This window comes from Lates calcarifer, linkage group LG1 (assembly GCF_001640805.2).
Source record: "Lates calcarifer isolate ASB-BC8 linkage group LG1, TLL_Latcal_v3, whole genome shotgun sequence".
NCBI lineage: Eukaryota > Metazoa > Chordata > Actinopteri > Centropomidae > Lates > Lates calcarifer.
The window spans coordinates 15,449,323-15,468,842 of NC_066833.1; the positions used below are offsets into that span (position 1 = coordinate 15,449,323).

Genomic DNA, 19,520 nt, shown 5'->3' on the forward strand with positions numbered 1-19,520 from the left:
AAAGGTACAACTGTCTTACTTTCACTGTTTTCACCTGCTGCGTCACGTGAAACTGCTGACAGGAAACACTTGTAACAATAAATCTGTTTTTCTCGAGGGTTGTGCCATTAATTTGGCATCAAATTAAATAGCATTTAATTAAAATGCATTACTTACAGTCGCCCCCCAAGCTTGCTCGCCGATGGCAAGCCGAAGGAAGTTGTCAGTCACGGGGGAAAAGATGCGCGCACTCCTGGACCGAAAAGTTTCAGGTGACCGGTCACCGTGGCACCAAAACACCCTCAAATATTGTCACAAAAACAGCAATGTGTGTAGAGTAGTCCCTCTCCTTACCGAGAAAAGTCAAAGTGTTTGTAACAGCACGGTTGTGTCTCTTTGCATGAGTGAGGGTGGTCGTTTTTTGGGAGGCGGCGGGGGGTGTGGTGCCACAGCAACAAGACCAAGTTGCATTGATCAGAACCTCACATCGTCTCGGACAAAGATGCAGCCAAACGTGCTGTATGTGCTCCGCCGATAAACCGTGAATTACCTGAGGAAAGAGGACAAGAAGCGGCTAACAGGTGGTTGTTTGTGTTTGCACCGGCACGATGCTGTTACAGTCCTGCACTCTGTTACTGCTGGCGGCTCTCTACTCAAGTGTAGACCTGACGGGGGCTGAGGTAAGTGGACGAAACATCTGTAACATTTTGGGTTGTGTTTAAAGGTAGACCTGTGTAAAAAGTATCTTTTGAACTGAATCGGATTATGATAATGTGGACAACTCTCAAACTGAGTGCGGCTGGGGATTCTTTTAAACTTTCATCATGTATATAAATGACTATAAATACATGAACAGTCTTTGTGTGCAACAAGCTCTACCTTATTATCTCTGACATACTCAGTCTGATGACACATTAATAGCATTATTTATAGCGTTCAGTGCTGTTGGTGCCTAAGCAGTTAAAAACGACCAGCAGACATTTGTTTCAGCATCACTGAGAAGTCATTTGTTCCAGATGTTTATCTTTTTAAATATGTGTTGATTTCTTTTGTGTGTAAATCTTTTATTTTTGGTGCGGCTCTGTCATGTTGCTCCGAACACTTTGAGTTGGGTTTTCTCCCAGTCCAACCTCCTTCTGCTGAAGAGGAGCAGAGAGAGAGATAGAGAGAGAGAGAGGGAGGAGGGTGAGGGTGGGGCAGAGTGCCTACAGTAGCTCAAGTGTATGTGTGTGTGTGTGTTAAAGAGAGAGAGAGCAATGTGTATGCAGTTAATCATCGGTATGTCTAGATAATCCAATAAACTTTTCTCGACTGTGTCTCTTAAGAAGCTGAAATCTAAATTTAAGGAATCCAGGGAATTTTACAGTGAACATTTTGAAAAATGTCCTCTCATGACTGTAAGTCTGATCAGGCACACCAGCTACTCTTTCAACCAAATCTGACATTGTCATCACTGTGAATAAAAATGAGCCACTGTAGTGAGAGTAATACCAGTGGAACAGAGTTTTATATATATATATATATATTTTTTTTTTTTTTTTTATATATATATATATATATATGTAGATACACCAATTCCAATTCCTCAGCTCAGGATATCTGCTGATACCCAATCCAACGCCAGTGCTCCCATTTTCCCACATTTAATCTGCACACTTCTCTGTGTGGAGCTTGTTACAATAATTTTATGTAGCTGGTGACCTGCCAAGACTGAACATATATTACTGATACCAGAAACACTGAATTTTAAAAGTACATCAACACAAACAGTATTTTATGTGGCTCTGCAGATGATCTGCTATATTGGATTGGTGCATCCCTACTCACACTGATGGTCACTGTTACTGGTCACTGTCACTGTCAGATTTTATTGGGAACAGTTTGTATGGAGAAAGGAAGGCTTTGCACACTTAAGTCCAAATCAGGAGTTCAATAAGCAAGCCAAGCTTTTGATCAGTAAACTGCCTTATGAGGTCAAATGCTTGACAAATGGGAACGTTTCAGCCTGACTGTATCACAGAAGAACAAAGACAGGGCAATATTTTTTATGCTTTGCAGATCCAGTTTCTACACAACCAAAAGCAGATAATCCATGAATGAGTTGGGAATGGGAAGCAGAAGTAGGAGAACAAACTTGTTGCTTGTGCTTCAAGTCTCCCCTGAGAGTGAAACATTTTAAAGACTTTCTGCTTTGTATGCTCATGTACTGTACAATGAGATTCAGCCTTGTTGGACTCTGTTGTTGAAATATACTGCCGTGGTCATCAGATGCTGCGCTTTATTTTAAAGCATGGTGGAGTTTCCAGCGGAAACCTCTCTCTCACGGGAGTAGCAGAAATCCAGGTGATTGGGAGAAAACATTAGCTGACTGTATGACGTGTAAAGATGAGGAAGAACAGGCTGTTAATCATTAAGTATTGCTGCACAGCGGAACCATATGTGATGTTTCAAAAGTTACATCTCATAAGGGAGCCTGGCATTATCATGTGGAGACTTTTTCCCATCCTCTGCAGATATATTTTCAGTTGTGATGGATTGAAGCAATGAGATGATGTCATAAAGGGTCATTAAAAAAGTTGCATTTGAGAGAAATGATTCAGTATATTGGCTGCAAATGTCAACTCAAGAATAAATGTTAAAAAAATAAAGCATCTCTCCAAGCTTTACATTTTCAGCGCAGTAAAGCTTTCTCCATACATTTTCCAGGTTATGCTGACAGCAAATTAAGTATAGTAGCTTTGACTCCCCTTCCCTTTCCCCAGATGTTTTATCAACAAAACAATCATCATTCACTCTGTTGTTCACTCTATTAAGACTGAGCTGCTTAGGATAAAAGTGAATGGTGCTGGGAGCCAACATATCAGGTTAAACAGAGACAGCTTTTTCTGGTTTTCTGGACAGACACAACACTTCTGGACTGAGGAGAGGAGAATAGAGGAGGTGTGTATCTGGCTGAACATCTTGTCACTGATCAGATAACGCCAATGAAACTGGAGTAATTCAATATTCAGATTTTTTTGGGGGGGTTCTGGACCTCCCATCCACCCATGGGAGGTCCAGAACAGGAAGTTTGTGATTCTGTCTGAGGCTTTCATCCATCCAAAGCTCATTACATCCAGAACAGTGACACAGATACCACAGGCTGAAATGTAGTCATATGTATTTCTTAACTTAATATGCAACTGTATCTTTGACCTGCTCTTGCATAAAGTTGAGTCTGGTATAAGAAAATAAATGTTTGGCTCATGTCCACAGGGCGGCTCAGCGTGTTTATCTCTTCTTTGTCTCCACATACACAGAGATGTGACGCTGACTGAGTATCAGAACCTCCTGTTTGGGCTCCTTCACATTCAGTGGGGCCAAACTAAGGCCAGGAATGAATATACAGAATAAACAAGTCACGGTCAACCACTGATGTATGCAAGCACTAACAAATGTGATAACCCAAAGCGAAGAACAGGTCAGGCTGACTTTAGAAAGCCAGTAATAAAAAGATAATATAAGATTGCCTTTACTCTGTTTAAGGATGAAGCAACAAGCTAATATTTAGATCGATGTTGCCCTTTGCTCCCAATTTTTTCACTGCATCATCTGATCCCGGGTGAATTTCTCCTCTGTTTATTTAATATCAACAGAGTCAAGTTTCTCTCCCTTCAGAATGAGTCATTAGTAATTCCTAGAGGAGTGTGAGGAGGAGGAAGAGGAAGAAGGGCAGATTAGCAGATTCCTGGAGTGAGAGTTTGTGTGTGGGATGTTGGATGGAGGGATTGGGAAAGGCAGTCGCTGGTGGGAAAGAAGAACTTCTCTGTAGTGCCAGGTTCCTGCTACAGGCTTGGCCATGTTGTTCCAGAACAGGGTGAACCCCAGGGAGGATGAACACAACTCAAATATGGAGGAAGCAACACTGAGAGCCATTAATCCCCGTACACCCTGAGGAATGTGAGTGTGTATTGCCAGTTGAAAGCTGAGAATCGTGATCAAGAGTTGATCTGTTGGTCCTGCTGCTCAAAGTGCAGACAAGGCTGCTTGTTGTTTGGTCTAAGCCTGATCCCGTAGAACCAGCCACCTCCCACAGAGACAACAGCTGACTCTGTCACCATGACCGGCCACCAACCAAGCGATGCACCCTGGGAAGACACAACTTGCCTGACCCCTGTCCCCAGCATTGTAAAAATGCCTACATTTGGAAGAGTTGTGATAGCATTTGTGTCTCTGTATTTTGACAGGCGTCTCTGGGTGGCAAAGGTAATTCTTCTCTGACCTTGATACCCAAGTAGTGTGGCAGGTATGCCCCACTTTTTGCCTGTGTGTGTGTTCCCTGTCTGTGCCAAGTAAGGAGGGGATTAAATAGTGGTCAAGCATGGTAAAGCCTCTTTCACATCCCTGTGGTCCAAGCATCACAAGAAGGCAGCTGTATTTATGTTTACATTATTTTGTCCCACGAAGATATTTTCACTTCAACTACCCACAGTGCTGTCCTCGAGATCGGTTACTTCCCCGAGGTGTACTGTAATGGTGAAAGTGCAATTTAGCAGTTTAACCGTGAAATTGGTGAGTCATAAATGTCATTTGTGGTTTGGATAGAGATGGCGTAATAGATACGTATGTCTGGCAGGAAAGTGGGAGGTGGAGAGTGATGGAGAGGGGGAGGTTGCTGGCGAGGGGTTGCGAGCCCCAGAAGTGGAGGAATGTGTGTCGGAGCCAGAGATGATACCCCGTAGCAAATCTTTTAGTCTCACACTCTCATCCTTGACCTGAACTTCCACCCACTGCTGCCAAATTGTCCAACTATAGAGGATAATCAAGACAGTGATAATGGTACCATTAGATTTATGACTTTGTGTTTTTTTGTTTGGGCCATGTGAGGTGAAGAGTGAAGTTTTGGCTGTCTTCTACTTCAGCTGTTCTCTTTGTCAGCTTTTGGCCTGAAAAGCTTCTGTGTTGTCCTGCTTTATGTACAAAGGACAGGTGCAGTACTAAAGAATAGTTAAGTCAAAGTTGCCATAGAATGCAAATGTTTGATTACTTTATGGCAACCCTCTTATTATACTTTAGCTCTGTGGTTACTCTGTGTGTCTGTGTTTGTGTTTCCTCTACTGGACAATGCAGGTCTGGGTTTCTGGATATGGATGTGTGTTCACAAATGGAAGCTATAAAATTGCTGCCTTCAGAGGTCTGGAGAAGGTTTGAGGTCTTATATGAAAAACAAAGTCATTCTTCAGTTTATTCCCACATGAGCTGACTAAACTGGATGATGCCTTTGTGAGATTTTGCATCTTTTTAATGCAGCAGAAAGTCTAAAAACTATTTGCCTACTTAAAAGTTAGAATATTTAAAAAAAAAATTTAAGCACCTCAACCCTATTAAATCAATGTACCCTCATAACTAAAACCCTTTCAATAGTATTCATGCCTTAATTGACAGAATGAAAATGCAGAACAGAAAACACATCAGCAGTTGAATGCCAACTGAGCTTCTCAGCCAGCACATGAAACCTCTGAGCGACTACTACTCATCCTGCTCAACATCCAACATCCGCACATAATTAAGTAATTTTTTCAACTTCAACTTGTTACTGCTTTTGTTCCATACAGAGTTGTAGTGAAAGAAATTTGGACATCTTACAAGGTCCCTAGCTGAAAAACTGCCTGAACATCTGACACAGAAAATCAAGCAGCCTTCTCTTGCTCATTACACTAGCTTGGAATGTTGGAAAATTTAGGAAAGGGGTTTGTGTATGGCAACTATCAAAACAAACACTGGTCATGACACACTACTCTATTTTTGCTATAAGTGTCACTCTTGTTCCTCTAACATAAACACACATGTAGAGATGGATCTTCTCGGATAAACACCATAGAGATTGTCCCTTCTTTCTACATGACAGACTTATCTACAAGACTTATTTGCTTATAAATCCAGAAGACATGACTCAGGGTTTCTGTAAGAAAGACACAGATTGTTCTCATAAAAAAATGAATCCAAATAAAATAAAGATAAAAATCAGAAGCTGAGAGTCACAAACTGGGCCACACAGCCATGACTAAAGAGAGAGACGCACACAACAAAGACAATTAAAAATTATATTATTTGAAAGAATAAATGATAGAGAGCCAGAACTGAGCTCTGACAAGGTTTTTAAAAGGATCACTGAAACACAGGGTCCAGATGTGCCAGGGTCATTAATGAGCTCAAATTCTGATGCCCCTCTGCCACACCCACCTCCAGTACCTGCAAGGAAAGCAGCCACAACCTGAATAAAAGACACACAGGTCAAGAGAGGGTCATCACACTGAGCGCTCCTAAACTGATGTTACATCGGGAGATCAGTCGGGGTGGTTGTGATTTGGCAAATTGTAAAAAAATATCACTGCACATAACAGATGTATGAAATTATCCTCTTTTGGTTAAATGTCATGAGGAGTTACAGACTTACAGGTTCTCACCTGACATTAGTTACAGCTACTGTTTGTCTATGAAGGCAGTCTGTTTATTCCAGTCCTGGCATTATCTAAGTAAGCCAATCAAAGAGCCAAAGAAATACTATAGTGACAGAGACAACATATGAGGGAGGAAATTTGAGAGAAAATGAGACATGACACAGTTGGACAGGTTCATGGTGCAGGAGCAGGTGGACCTTCTCATTTGTACTTGACCCTTTACTTTGGAACTTCCCAATTTACCAATTTTACGGCTACACAGCCAGTGAGACATTTGTCTTTACAGTTGACCTTTAAATTATGGTATCAGATGAAACACAGCAAATGTTCCCAGCTGAGAACTAATGCTTAAATGTTTTGAAACTATGCCCAAGAATAAGCTCCAGCCAGAGGGAGCTACAAACCTACAGATTCCTCTCTCACACACATTTATCTCTGTGTTTTGAGTGTGTGCAGATGAGATGATTAAGAGAGAGCAGGGGACACAGTCAGTTTGAGTGTTGAGTGGAGAACTGATGGACTTAGTGTTGGCAGATTGAGCCATGGTAGATACAGGGAAGCTGGATATCACCAGTGCTGAAGAAAAAGAGACACTTGAGACCACATGATATTACAGATGAGACAGCCACATGCTTCATATTTGTTCCATTAAAAGTTAACTGATTAATGCTCTTGCCAGAATGCGGCGTATGTGGCGTGTGGCGCCATTCAACAAGTCTGAGCATTAGATGAACTGGAGACATTTCTTGTGTCTGTCAGCTGAACATGACAGTGATGTCTGAAATGGTGAAATCTGGTTTTTAACTTTGTCTGTGCCCTACACCTCTCACTGTAGACCTCACTTAGTCTTGTGTGCTCTCCTCATCTTAACTAATCTAGAGTTAGCTTTTACCAGACATGGTAGTACTGTACTGTCATTGCACTAAATTTACAGAGTGAGACTGATAGAAATAGCAGATTGCAAGTCAGATCCAACTGTAATTCAGACGAACTGAGACCTGAGAGTGCCTGTGTATCCATACCTAGAGCCTTGAGTTTCTTTCCTGGAAGAACAGATGCTTTATTCATCTCCTAGTATGTTGTTCTTTTATCCTGCTGCTGGCGGTTGTGCTCTGTTGACTTGCCGGACAATGAGAATTGTTCAGTTATCTAGCTGTTATTCTACTGAAGTATTCCAGAAAAAAAAGGCTTAATCAGATAACTCGTAGGAAATTAGCTAAGCCTGTCACATGATGTGGTTCACATCAGGAGAAGAGGAGATATGCTAATCCTTCAATGCATAGCTGAGTCTAGGGGTAGATTAAAACATTTTTAGCTGATTTGTGATTGGATCTGTTGTCGGCATTCGGCATCTCCAAAGCCTCAGGGCGGAGGAATCTGTAAGTTACAGTCTCTCCATATGTTCAAACGACAGTGATGTAATGGTGATTTAGGAGATGAGACCTGATATGGAAACAGGAGAACAACAGAGGGCAGCTCTGTCTATTAGATAGCTATCAACTGAAGTGAATGGTCTGGTAATGGGGCTAAAGGGCTCAATTATCCATTAGTTTGTTGCAGACTTTTAAGTAAAGTGCTTGGCTAAAGATTGCCTTTCTTCCTTGGAATTTCCTCTTTCTCACACTTATTTTTGCTCTTGAGATGCTGCCTCAGTTATGAGTTGTGTAAAACTCACAGTGCTTGCAGTGATGACATTAATTTCACAAGAGGATTTTCTCTCTTGAAGCAACATCATCAGTGGATGTACAGCGTCCACAAATGGAACAGCCTTTGTTAAAAAGAATAAGAAATAAGGTTTATGTACACACATATCCTGTGTATTTATGTTCCCAGATGGATGCATTGTGTCACCTTGATGGTAATACTTCTTTGTATAACTTACTGAGTCACATCCCAGATGTTTCCATGTAACGTGTTTGTTTTTGCGACAGATAACAAATTTAGGTTTGAAACTTTACAACTACAGAGGTAAAACTTCTTCTTTTTGCTGTGAAAACAGCTGAGTAGCACAACTGAGCAGTTTGTGAGAGAATGTTCCAGGTTGGATGTAACTGGTTGGTACATGAGTCATAGAGGTCATTCCTTGTCTTCACGTGCTGACATTATTCCCAGATACCAGAGTGCTCTTGAGAGACGCGAGGTTAACCCAACCTCTTCTTGTCTTTGTGAGCATAAAAGGCAAGGAAGAGGCCTTCCTCCTTAGAGAAAGAATGGCTTCCTAAATCCCACATCCTGTGGCACAGTGCTGCACATTCACAGAGGAGCCACAAGCAGAGCTGAAGCACTCAAGAGCTCTGCGGCCCGCTCACATGAACTGAACTGGCTCTTTCTCAGAGAAAACAAACGTCCTAACAAAGTGATTGTTGCCTTCTCTCCCTCCTCCCACCTCTCTGTTTCTACCACCCGCAACTATTTTCCCCCTCTTACTGCCTCAGTACCAGATTTGTGAAAAACTGCAAATGCTGGTCTAATTTTATTTTATTTCTGGGCTGCAGGCATCCAAAAATGCAGCTGCAAACAAGCAAATGAGAGAAAGACGTGCAGAGGTAGAGAGCTTTTGATTTGATGTTTGTGTTTATTAGTAGCACTTGGACCGACCCTGTTCCTGTGGGATTGTTGAGGAATTTTTTTTTTCACTATGTGGAACAATAACTGTGCAGACCAGTGATGTGTGGGCAAGTGAACAGATCTCTGCATACAAACCAAAAAGTCCAGGCTACACTACTGATCTCACAGCTAGTGAGTTAGGTTTCTGTTCTTAGGTTGTAGTTTTCTATGGCAGAGACACAGTGTCTCCTCTATTTGGGGGGCTAAAAAGTGTGTTTTATCCTCAGAACCAGCTTCAAGGCAAGAATGCAATCATGGGTGGAGTGCTAGTGTGTGTATGTGTGTGTTTGTGCTGTAGTTAGAGCTGGAATGTCCCCTCTTAAGACCAAAAGATTAGTAGGAGTCTGGCTTAATTTGTTAACAAGGTAACATTTCATCCACATGCACATCCTTACACACACACAAACACTCAAACACTGAAGAAGAGCAGAGTCAAGATGACCTTTATATTGAAAGCTCTGTTTGAACATCTAAATCCCCTCTAATGGCCTGACCAGAGGTCACAGGTCAACAGGATGACACTGTGCGGGTCATGTGACTGGTCAAGATGGGATACAGATGGACTAGCTGATTAAAAGAGATCAGGGACCTTTGTAACCTAAGGCAGGAATATATTGTATAGGATCAATTAGAATCATCAAAGTGCTGTGGAAATTGCCTAAATGCAGTTGAGTGAAAGGTGGCCAGTTGTGTTTAGTAACAGCTAAAGCATTGTAATGAATCACAGTGATGTTTGTTCATTGAACTAATGGATTCTTCTCTTTGGCTTCAGTCTGATCTATTATCACACTATTTTCATACTTCATATTTTCTTAACACGTACAGTGAGTAATCAGAGGATAACAGTTTTCTGGAGTCCCTTCCACCAGCTGCAATTATCCCACTAGCACTTGAAGATCAGCCAGTTTTAGGGATTTCATATTACCACATGCATACAGTACCAGCACACACACAAAACACTGTGACCAGCTGGGCCTGAGAAATTGTCTAAAACAATTTTCTCATTTGCTGAGTTAATTTTGCATGTGAGAATTCCTGGGTGGTTTGTTAACATGCCTGCCACTGTCTCCCTGAACATGACTGTACAATGTTCCTGCCTTATGTTGCATGTCTGCTGACATGTTCAACAACTTCTGCAGCCCCACTGGATGAGCTGTGTGTTTGCTGGTCTGACTGCAGCAGGCCATGTTTGGCTTCTAGAACAGAATTACTCTGGGCTTGTGCTGATATTAGATCCCAGTGTTTGTTGAAAAGCTCAGGTTAAGCGTGGACCTGCATGACACTGATAAGCGGTGATGTATTTGATGTTTTTTGATGCTTCCTTTAACTTTGAGACCCCACCATTTACAGCTGCTGTGGTCTCCTGGCCCCTAATTTGATGATAGGCAACATTAACCTGGTCGTGCTTGGTCATGCATGAGCAGACTGGCGACTGAAAAGTGCATTTGTTACTTTTATTCATTAACTTGTGTGTGTGTGTGTGTGTGCATACCTTTGTTGTCATTTGTGTATTTAAACTTTCCCTCTACTCTATCATTTTATGTATTTTCTTACAATTTCAGATTTTCTCAGAGAAACATCAGGGTAACATAAGGATGTGTGACCTCATGAAGCTTGATAAAGTTTATGACTTCAAGGACTTTCATAATGTCCACAATGTGTTCATGTGTGTGTGTCTCTGCACATCCTCATCCATGTGTTTTTTCTGCAGGCATGATTTGGGGCTGTGTGTGTGTGTGTGTGTGTGTGTGTGAGAGAGAGAGAGAGAGAGAGAGAGAGAGAGAGAGAGAGAGAGAGAGAGAAAAGCTCTCTGCAGATACATCTGCTTTTAGTTACAGAAGCCTCATATTATTTCTGTAGAGCAGATGTATACCTGCTGCCTGCAGCCAGAACAGGACATGTTTTACATAAAGTTGGTCTCAACAAATAAGTGCTACAGGACTCCTTAGATAAAGGAAATGGAAAACATAACCCTGTTTTATTGCGTATGGTGCTTATAATATGTCTGAAGGTATAGGACTTTCAATTTTGGCCTTGGGTTCCTCAGGAGAATTTATGTAAAACTAAAGTGTGTCTGCTATTTGTAACGCTACATGAGACGACCTTGTGTCTTTTAGACATTTTTTGCTGTGTGATTTGGGCATTTGTTATTGAATACTTATTAACTTTTTTGGGAATTATGTCTGTATCTGTTTTCTTGTCTGGAGTTAAAGGAGAAGATGCAGGCAGCAGCTCACTAGCTTAGCAAGTGTGAAATGTGAAATGTAAAGTGCATGTTAAAGATTTTATCATTATTATTTTTCAATAAATTGTCATTACTTGTGTAATATTGTGTAATATCTATTATAGTTAAGTTATACGTTAGTTATTATATTAAAGTTGAATTTCCCCACAAAATGAAACAAATTTTGAATAGTGTTTTCAAACATTTATTTCATGCACTGAAAATAGGAGAATATGAAATATTTTTAGAGAATCTAGTTCACAGGAGCAGTTAATGTGAAAAATTGGTTTGGCTTCTCTCGATATCTAAATATGCTGTTTCACATTGTAGAGTTTGTGCACGTGCAGCTCACCCTCACACAGACACACTCATGCTTGTTTACAGAGTAAGTTGCACCAGGAGCCTTGTCTTCCAAGTATGGCAGTCAGATAGAAAATTCCCCTCCTCCACTTATTCTCCCATCCCAGCCTCTCAGTACCAGAGAAGGCCAGGAATGTCAGAGCAGCACAGTTCAATCCAGCACAGTCTGAAAAAAACTTTTCTGTCTATCTCTCTGCTGTGTGTGTAGCTGAGGACTGTTGTGGGAGCAACATAGTTGCAGTCAGTAGCACCTGTGATCTTACTGACCTGTAGAGAAAAAACACAAATAAATACCCAAAGCCACAGAAAAGCTGGAATGAGTCAACAACGGCGAGACGCTGATCTCATGCAATTTTTGTGACATCAAAATCAGATGAGTAGTAGCAGCAGTGCGACTTGTGTAGATGTGTTTTCTAGCTTGTGCACATGTCGTGTATATGCTGTTGCTGCTTCATCTGTTACAAGGCACTGTATTGCCTGTATCGCAGCATGCTTCATACCTGAACCATTTTCTGCTGCTTAATGAGCCCTGCTGCTAAGTGAGATTGTTGCAACGTTTATGGAGTAAAACTATCCTGATTGTCTCCATATGGAAGCCATGGTCTGTGCCATGAGCATGGCTTTATATGTGTGACTTACACAGGTTAAACATCTACTGTATGCCACTGTTCTAAATTGACTGTAACAGAGCAGGATTCTTTTTGATGGCTCATAATGTTGGTGCTGTATAAATAGCCTTGAAACATTTGTTATCTGTGTAGGAAACAAGACTGACTTTAACCGGACACAGGAGTGTGTAAGACTCACTTCAAGACACTGAAAGGAAGGAATGTGGTGTATAAAGCCACTTGTTATTTCAATGGAGCTTGCTCAGTCTACAGAAGAGCCCAGATGTTTATATCAAAGTCCATGGATACGATCAATCTAGCAATATTGCACAATATTTACTGGCGGGACACAAAGCCAAAATCTCATCGGATGTCATTAAAAGTAATTAAATCAGCCAACTCGAAATCAACCCAAACAGCCGACCGCCCACAACATGGAACAAAATGTAAACACAAGACCAAGTGATGCAAGAATATGGTCAACTTGTGTACTTCTTTTCACATGGGTAAACTGGTTGAGAAGTCATGCAGCAGCTTCAGTTTCCTGCCGTACACCAAGGCAAAACAACTGAGTCACAGGGACAGTGACAATCTAGACCTGGTACAAACCCATGAAAGAAATCCAGGCAGCAAAATACTGCTAACTTGCCCTTTAGATATCACCAAGGGAAGCATAGCTTTTGGGCTCACAATATAAGAAAATGGTTGCACTGCTGATGGTGTGAAACAATTAATTCTTACAAATGGTGCATTAGTCTGTTTTTTTTCCATTTAGGGGCAGAATCTTACAACAAACATAACACATACATTTGTCATTCTATTTTGGGGCTCCTAATGGCTGACTACGCTCAATATGTGGTGGCTAACTTTGTCTGAGCTTTTGCTGAAAACAATTAGAAATAAGATTGATGAGAGTGGAGAGACTGAACCAAAACAGCATATTTTTTGGACCCTGAAACCAAAACAATTGACCTCAAAGATGCTAAAACATTCACTCAGAGCACTCTCTATTGGTTTGTCATCACAAGCGATTACATTCATACCACACAGTCATTTGAGGAACTGTACATATAAAGATATTGATCAGAATAGCTTCAAGTTGTCTTGTCACTCCAGCTGGCAACAATTACAAAAAATAACCTGAGGCAAGATTTTAAAAATTCTCACTTCTATCATAATATAACACATATACATTAAAAAGTTCTTGGGTGCTGTCATCATTCTTCCTCTCCATGCAGTCATGATGCAATCCTAATGCTCAACACAAATCCAGTTTAAGACATGGAGAGAATTTTGTACTAAATAATGATAACTGGAAATGTCATTTGGCTAACCCACAGTCTTATGCAAGTAAGATAGATTGAGGAAAAAATCTGTAACCTAAGGGAGTAACAGAGGTAAAGGTATAGCAGAGTTGTTATAGTAGTCAAGTCAAGTCAATTTATTATATAGCGCAATTCACAAAGTTATCTCGAGCTGGTTATAGTAGTAAGGTTATAGGTGCACTGATGAGAGGAGGGGCATGCACAATGATACAAAACTCCAGAATATAAAGTAGAAATGTACCTAACTGAGTTAGCACTGTTATCTATTTTCTGTCATTTCCCCTCAGTGTAATTCATATCAATGTGGAAGGAAGGCTCCTCTCTGCTCCCCCACTGCTGAGAAGATAAACTAAAAAGGAATTCTCCAGTCAAATCACTGTCTCTGGCTCCACAAATTTTCACACTACTGGGCCAGGAAATCTTGTGTTTTGTTTTCTGAAGTCGACAAACAGTATTCTGCAGGGCTTTTTCCTGATAAAGGCCATGACTTTGGCTAAGGATATCTGCTTCATAAATGAATTTTGAATGAGAAGAATTAATTTAATCCAATTCTTACAGAAATAAGTACCCTAATTGCAATGCCCTGACTGGATCTCATGATGTTTGTCTGATAGCCATTATGTTGGAAGGTTCTCTCAATATAGGGCTTTTAATGGTGTTTTATTTGTTTGTGTGTGAACTGAATTTGTAAAAATGAGTTTTAAAAAAAGTGTTAAAAAGGTTAAAAAGTGAAAAAGGGATGTGAAATGACAAATCCTTGCACACTTACCCCGGGTGTTTGAGTGATACTTCGACAGTAGTGGGAGGTTATAGCAAGAATGTGCCGGGAATGTGATGTTGTTTTAAAGAAGAGTCTGTAGATAACATTGAATAGATGTTTGTTTGATCTTCCCTTTAAGTGTAAGTAAGGGTGGTGAAACATCTACATCTGTTGTGAATGTGTAGTCAATGTAGAACACGGCAGTGATGGGAACATTTCTGCCCCCATGTGGTAATAAGAAGTACTGCTGTAATACTGTTCATGAAACCTGTTTTTCATGGGTCCAGCAAGGGAAGATTTGTACAAATATTGTAAAATGCCAGATAAAATAGGAGACACTGAAGTATACTTGCCATGTTTGGAGGTTGTCTGCACTACATGAGGAGTGGTTTTGCCAACTTTGGTGAGAAGAACAGAGACAGTGAGTCATACAGCCACAGAAAACTGAGGGGCCAAGTGAATGACTTTACCCTTCAGGCTGCAAAGAATGTGACCCTCTGTGTAGGTTTGGGAAAATCCAGCTGTCATGACAAAAGCTCAAAACTGTGCAAATAACTTCTTCCTTTTCCTCTCTATTGTTCATCCTTGGAACAAAATTTTATGAAGATGCCTCGAGTCTGTAACAGGATATTTCGTGAGAAAAGCAAGGGAAGGAATGCAGTTTGATTCTGTGTGGTTAAGATGCATTACTGTATTGATTGGTTGTGGAAAAATTAGTTCTCTACCCTGCAACAGCACAGAAACTGATCATAAGCAAGCGACAACTTCAGAGAAGAGCAGTGAGCATTGCAAATCAAGCAGCCAAAGCACTTATAGTAGAGATGAAGTTATTGCCCTTGGAAACAGAAGTTGACAAAACAAGTTTAACACAAGGTCCATTTACCATCTGTTCTGGAGCGTTCAATTGTTTCATACAGTCTTCTTCAGCAAATATAGTTTGCTCAGGTGTAAATGTTCAATGTTTATATTGTCTGATAATCAAAAGTCATGTCCATGGTCAAACTTTCTAAATTTTGAAGCGCTCAAAACTTTTATGCCAACATGGATGAGAAGACCTTAAAGTACTTTAAACATCAACAGTTCTGTGACAACTGGGCAAACTCTATCTGCTGAGAAGGACATGATCTACAACAGAAAATGGATCTTGTGGCAAGTTTGTTTTGTATTTCTTTATTTCTGTCCCGTAGAGATTTTTAGTGCCCAGTCCATGCAAGCTACTCTGTAACAGGCAGTACTTGCCTCAGCCATGATGGTGCTGCTATCATTATGGCAATTGCTCATGGAAATCCCATTATGCAACAGCTCTATACACTCACTCTCGGTTTACATTAAATGTGTTTGTGTTAACGTCGGGATCTCTGGACCACCATCTCTTGCTGGCCGAGGCCTGTAATCTCAAGGGCAAACATTACTCATCACTTCCTCTCTCCACAGCTCATCTTACTGCTGGACTTACGTATCTAATGATGTCAGACATATCAAGCAGGTGTTGTTTAAACATTAGACCTTTTGGGATGAACCTGAACTGATGTGACCCTGAGAACCACTGACACATAACACACAGCACTGTGATATATCAGTCTACATTACAAAGGCCTGTGAACGTGCCTCAGTGTACCAGGCACAATCTGTACACCCACCCATCCTCCTCTTCTGTTGGTATTTTATGTGTTTCCCTGCCAGCTCCAGCTACAGTAAACAATCACAAACACACTGTCATACACACACAATCATGATAAGGCACTGTTTTGCACAGCGACCAGTAAATGTAAACACATGGTAAGCATATGTCATATTGATTTTTCACAGTTTGGTGACACCCAGGTCTGCCATCCAGACTTAGGAATGACAAAACACTTGTCCTGAGACACGTGAGGCCGTCTGCTGGTGAGGTTTACTGGCTCTGATACAGTTTCTTCAGAGCTCACTGACTCACCAGCCACTGTATATTCACAGTGGACATTAACACTCATCAGTGTAGGGCCTCAGGGTTCTGCTCAGTCTGTTTGCTCTGTGAAGGATCATGCTATTTGGACAGAGTTAGCATCATCTTCATCTTTTATTTTCTCACAGATTCTGGGTTCAGCAAGAGCCCACATGTGCACACTCCGACTTTTCACATTAAAATGCATTTATTATAAATGATGATGGGTATTAAAAAGTAATTTAAAGCTTTATTAATTAATTATCTCACTCCAGCAAATGAACAAAGCAGTGGAGTAAAAACTGGAAAATATCTCACAGAAATGTGCTGGAGGAATATAAGTAGCATAAAATGGAAGGAATTAAGTGAAGAACAAGTACCTCAGAATTGTATAGCGCTTGATTAAATTTGTTTTGTTATGTCCCACCACTGTTTGTATGCACTTTTCATCTTGGGCTTGTGTCTGAACTGGTAGGGCTATCATCTGCCTTTCACATCTATGATGGTATTTTATGTTGGAGATGGTTCCATGGCTTGATGGTATAGAAATATAGTGATAGCCCTCATCATGCTATATACCTGAGCATCTGTAAGATACGGTCCTCTTAAGATCCCTCTCTCCAAACTCCTTTGCAAAGCTCAGATATCAAATCAGACGACCACTTCATGACTGCAAGACTCATTAGCAAGATCTTCTTTTTGTGCAGATGACAGTTGGGTCTTTGTACCATCGCTCCCATCTGTTGTTTGGGTTTATGGTGATGCATAGTGGACGTACACACTACTTTGATCTACCTGCAGATTATTGCACTGTGTTTGGAGATCCAGAGGTAGACATCACAGGGTTGTGGCTTTTTATCACTCACCCAATCATACATAACATCCTCATTGTTCAGTTCAGTTTGAGTCTTGGATTCCCTGGTCATGCCCTCTAACGTGCAGGAATGTCCGCTCAGTTAAGTTGTGTCTTCAAGAGGACAACGAAAACTGTAAAGAAAAAAATCAAACAAACAGACAGAGAGCAACAGGTGAGTGAGGGAACACTTAACCATGAGCAGCTGTGATTTACTTTAGTGGTGCTGACAGTGTGCAAGCTTGTTCCCTCACTGCATTAGCGTACCTTAACTCCCTTGGTGAATTGTCAAAAAAATCATGTTAATCCAGCCACAGGAGCTCTTGCCATAATAAAACACGTGTGTCATTCTCAGAGTCAATATTTCTTCTCTGCTGTTTGTCTTATGACACTATTCTGATATTAAGCAGGTGTTCCTGAAGATTTCCCGTGGCATGATTGAAAAAAATAATGATTAAGAAACCAGGAGTGGAGAGGTAAGATGAAGTGAATGAGGGGCATGTGAGAGAGCAGGAATGGGAAATGACGTAGTGTAGCAGGCCACACATGTGCAATACAGTGCATATAGTGGAGAACAAGTGTACTGGGACAGGGTGTGGGCAGCTGGGGCTCAAGATCCCGAGAGCAAAGTTTGTTTCTCATGGTTTCCGGGCCACATATTTCTTCAGTTATCAGGTATGTTGGAGAGAATTGCGTGTAACAGGGAAGACATGGAATACGTTTGGACAGGATGATGAGTTATAGAAAATGTAGAATTAAGAATGACTTATGTACGAGATGTCAGGTTTAGAAGGTTGGGAAGGGATCACAATGAATGGTAATGGATCAATTTATTTGTTGTGTGCGTGAGAGAGAACGAGAGACAGGCAGAGAGAAATATTTGTGTGCAGTGTAGCTGTGCACTCTCAGTCTAAGCCTGCAGAGCCTGTCCACAGCCCTGACAGACTTTTGGCTGGACGCCTTGCACGTGAGTCTAATAACAGCTGGAGGATGGAGGGAAAAGGAGGAGAGGAGCAGTGGAAGAGAGAGCCAAGGCAATGAAGGCCAGTTCCCAGGCTCGGGGCTCTGGAGACCCCAGAGGAGAGGAAGCAGGCGGAGGGGGTGGAGGGGGACTGAAACGGATGAAACCAGCTGCACTGATGTCGCTGTGTCTGCAAGTAGTGTTTCAAAGTTAATCAGTGACACCTTGATGTGGCTTAAAAGTAAGGAACTAGAGCCTTCCTTCATTTTCCTTCAAGCTGCTATAGTTGATAAAATGATGTTAACAACAGATCAAATGACTAAGTGTATGAGAACAGGGTTGCTTGTAGAGAGAAGTCCACAAATAATCATCACCAAAATCTGTGTCATTTTTGGACATAGCTGGTAAATGTTTTCAGCAAAATAAATCTACTGTACGCCATGTTAGAAACTAGGTGGTGAAAATATCTCAAGGGTACAGATATTTTTTTTCTAGTTAAAAGGGGAGTGAATGTTTCACCAACATTTGCCAGGTGGCCAAAACACAATCCACAATGAATGATTGTGTTGGTGTGAATAAACTGATGTTTTCCAGTGTTGTGTTGTAAACATCCTTGAGTCATTTCTTTCAGATTTAGAAATCTGTGGGACAGATCAGCGAGGCTTGCATGTAAACACAGCAGGAGTCTGTCCAGCTGCTTGGTGTTGTAAATTTACAGTGTCATGGAATATCTATGATCCAACTGATAGGGACAGGACCTTAACAGGGTATAACAGAATGACAGGATTGTGTGACACACTTTAAACATCTGATGGCTGAAATCAAGTGGACCCTCAGCAGGTGTCTGTTATATTGTCCAGCTGGAATAGACCATCTCTGTGCTCTTCTCCTCATGTTTATTTTCTTTCTTTCAAACCTACACAAACCTATGTTATTTCTCTTTTTTTGTCGTCCAAGTGATGGGTCATTTATTTTTATGTTTTTCTTCATCCTCAGGGCTGCGGGGCATCATGTGGAAAATGTGACTGCAGTGGTGTAAAAGGAGCAAAGGTGAGAATTATGTTTATGGTTTAATTTGCCAGGTTCACTAACCGTTAAACCCTTATTTCCTTTTTCACTCATTTGATATTAGACATATAGGTCAGTTGGTTAATTCATCAGTGCTAAGGGCAGGGTTTGTAAGCTCAAAGCAGGCCAAATGTGGTCAGTTCAGTGGGACCAATTGGTGCTGGGTAGGGGTGAAAAAGTAGTGGATGGGGCACAGTCATAGAGCAGAGACCCAGGACAGGAACAAAGATCAGTTTGAATTAGAGCATGTCCGGACACACAGCTTGGCTGAAGGCTTTATTCCCATCGGATGGGGGGAAGCTCTCAGATACAGATGTAGAAGTGGTGGGGACACCAGCCATGAACTGGCTGTGAGCCCTTGAACTGTCAGCACTCTGCTATGACTGTTAATCACTGACCTGAAACATAAGA

General features: G+C 41.2%; 2 protein-coding genes across 6 annotated transcripts in view; one reads left to right on the forward strand and one right to left on the reverse strand.

Annotated features, from left to right (window-relative positions):
* The window catches only part of col4a2 (collagen, type IV, alpha 2), a 53,130-nt gene extending 52,779 nt beyond the window's left edge, over positions 1-351 (reverse strand). For 3 of the 5 annotated variants that reach the window (XM_051070751.1, XM_051070747.1, XM_018700340.2), the window contains exon 1: positions 157-351. The gene's annotated coding sequence lies outside the window, so the exon portion shown is untranslated. Of the gene's footprint in view, positions 1-19; positions 56-156 lie in introns of all 5 variants that reach the window. The other 2 variants (XM_018700339.2, XM_018700341.2) reach the window with 2 other exon arrangements.
* Positions 352-438: 87 nt separating this feature from the next.
* Positions 439-19,520, forward strand: part of col4a1 (collagen, type IV, alpha 1) — a 37,652-nt gene continuing 18,570 nt past the window's right edge. Inside the window, 2 exon segments of the mRNA XM_018700344.2 lie at positions 439-659; positions 19,038-19,091. Of these exon segments, the coding sequence (XP_018555860.1) occupies positions 588-659; positions 19,038-19,091 (126 nt within the window). The 5' untranslated portion in view covers positions 439-587.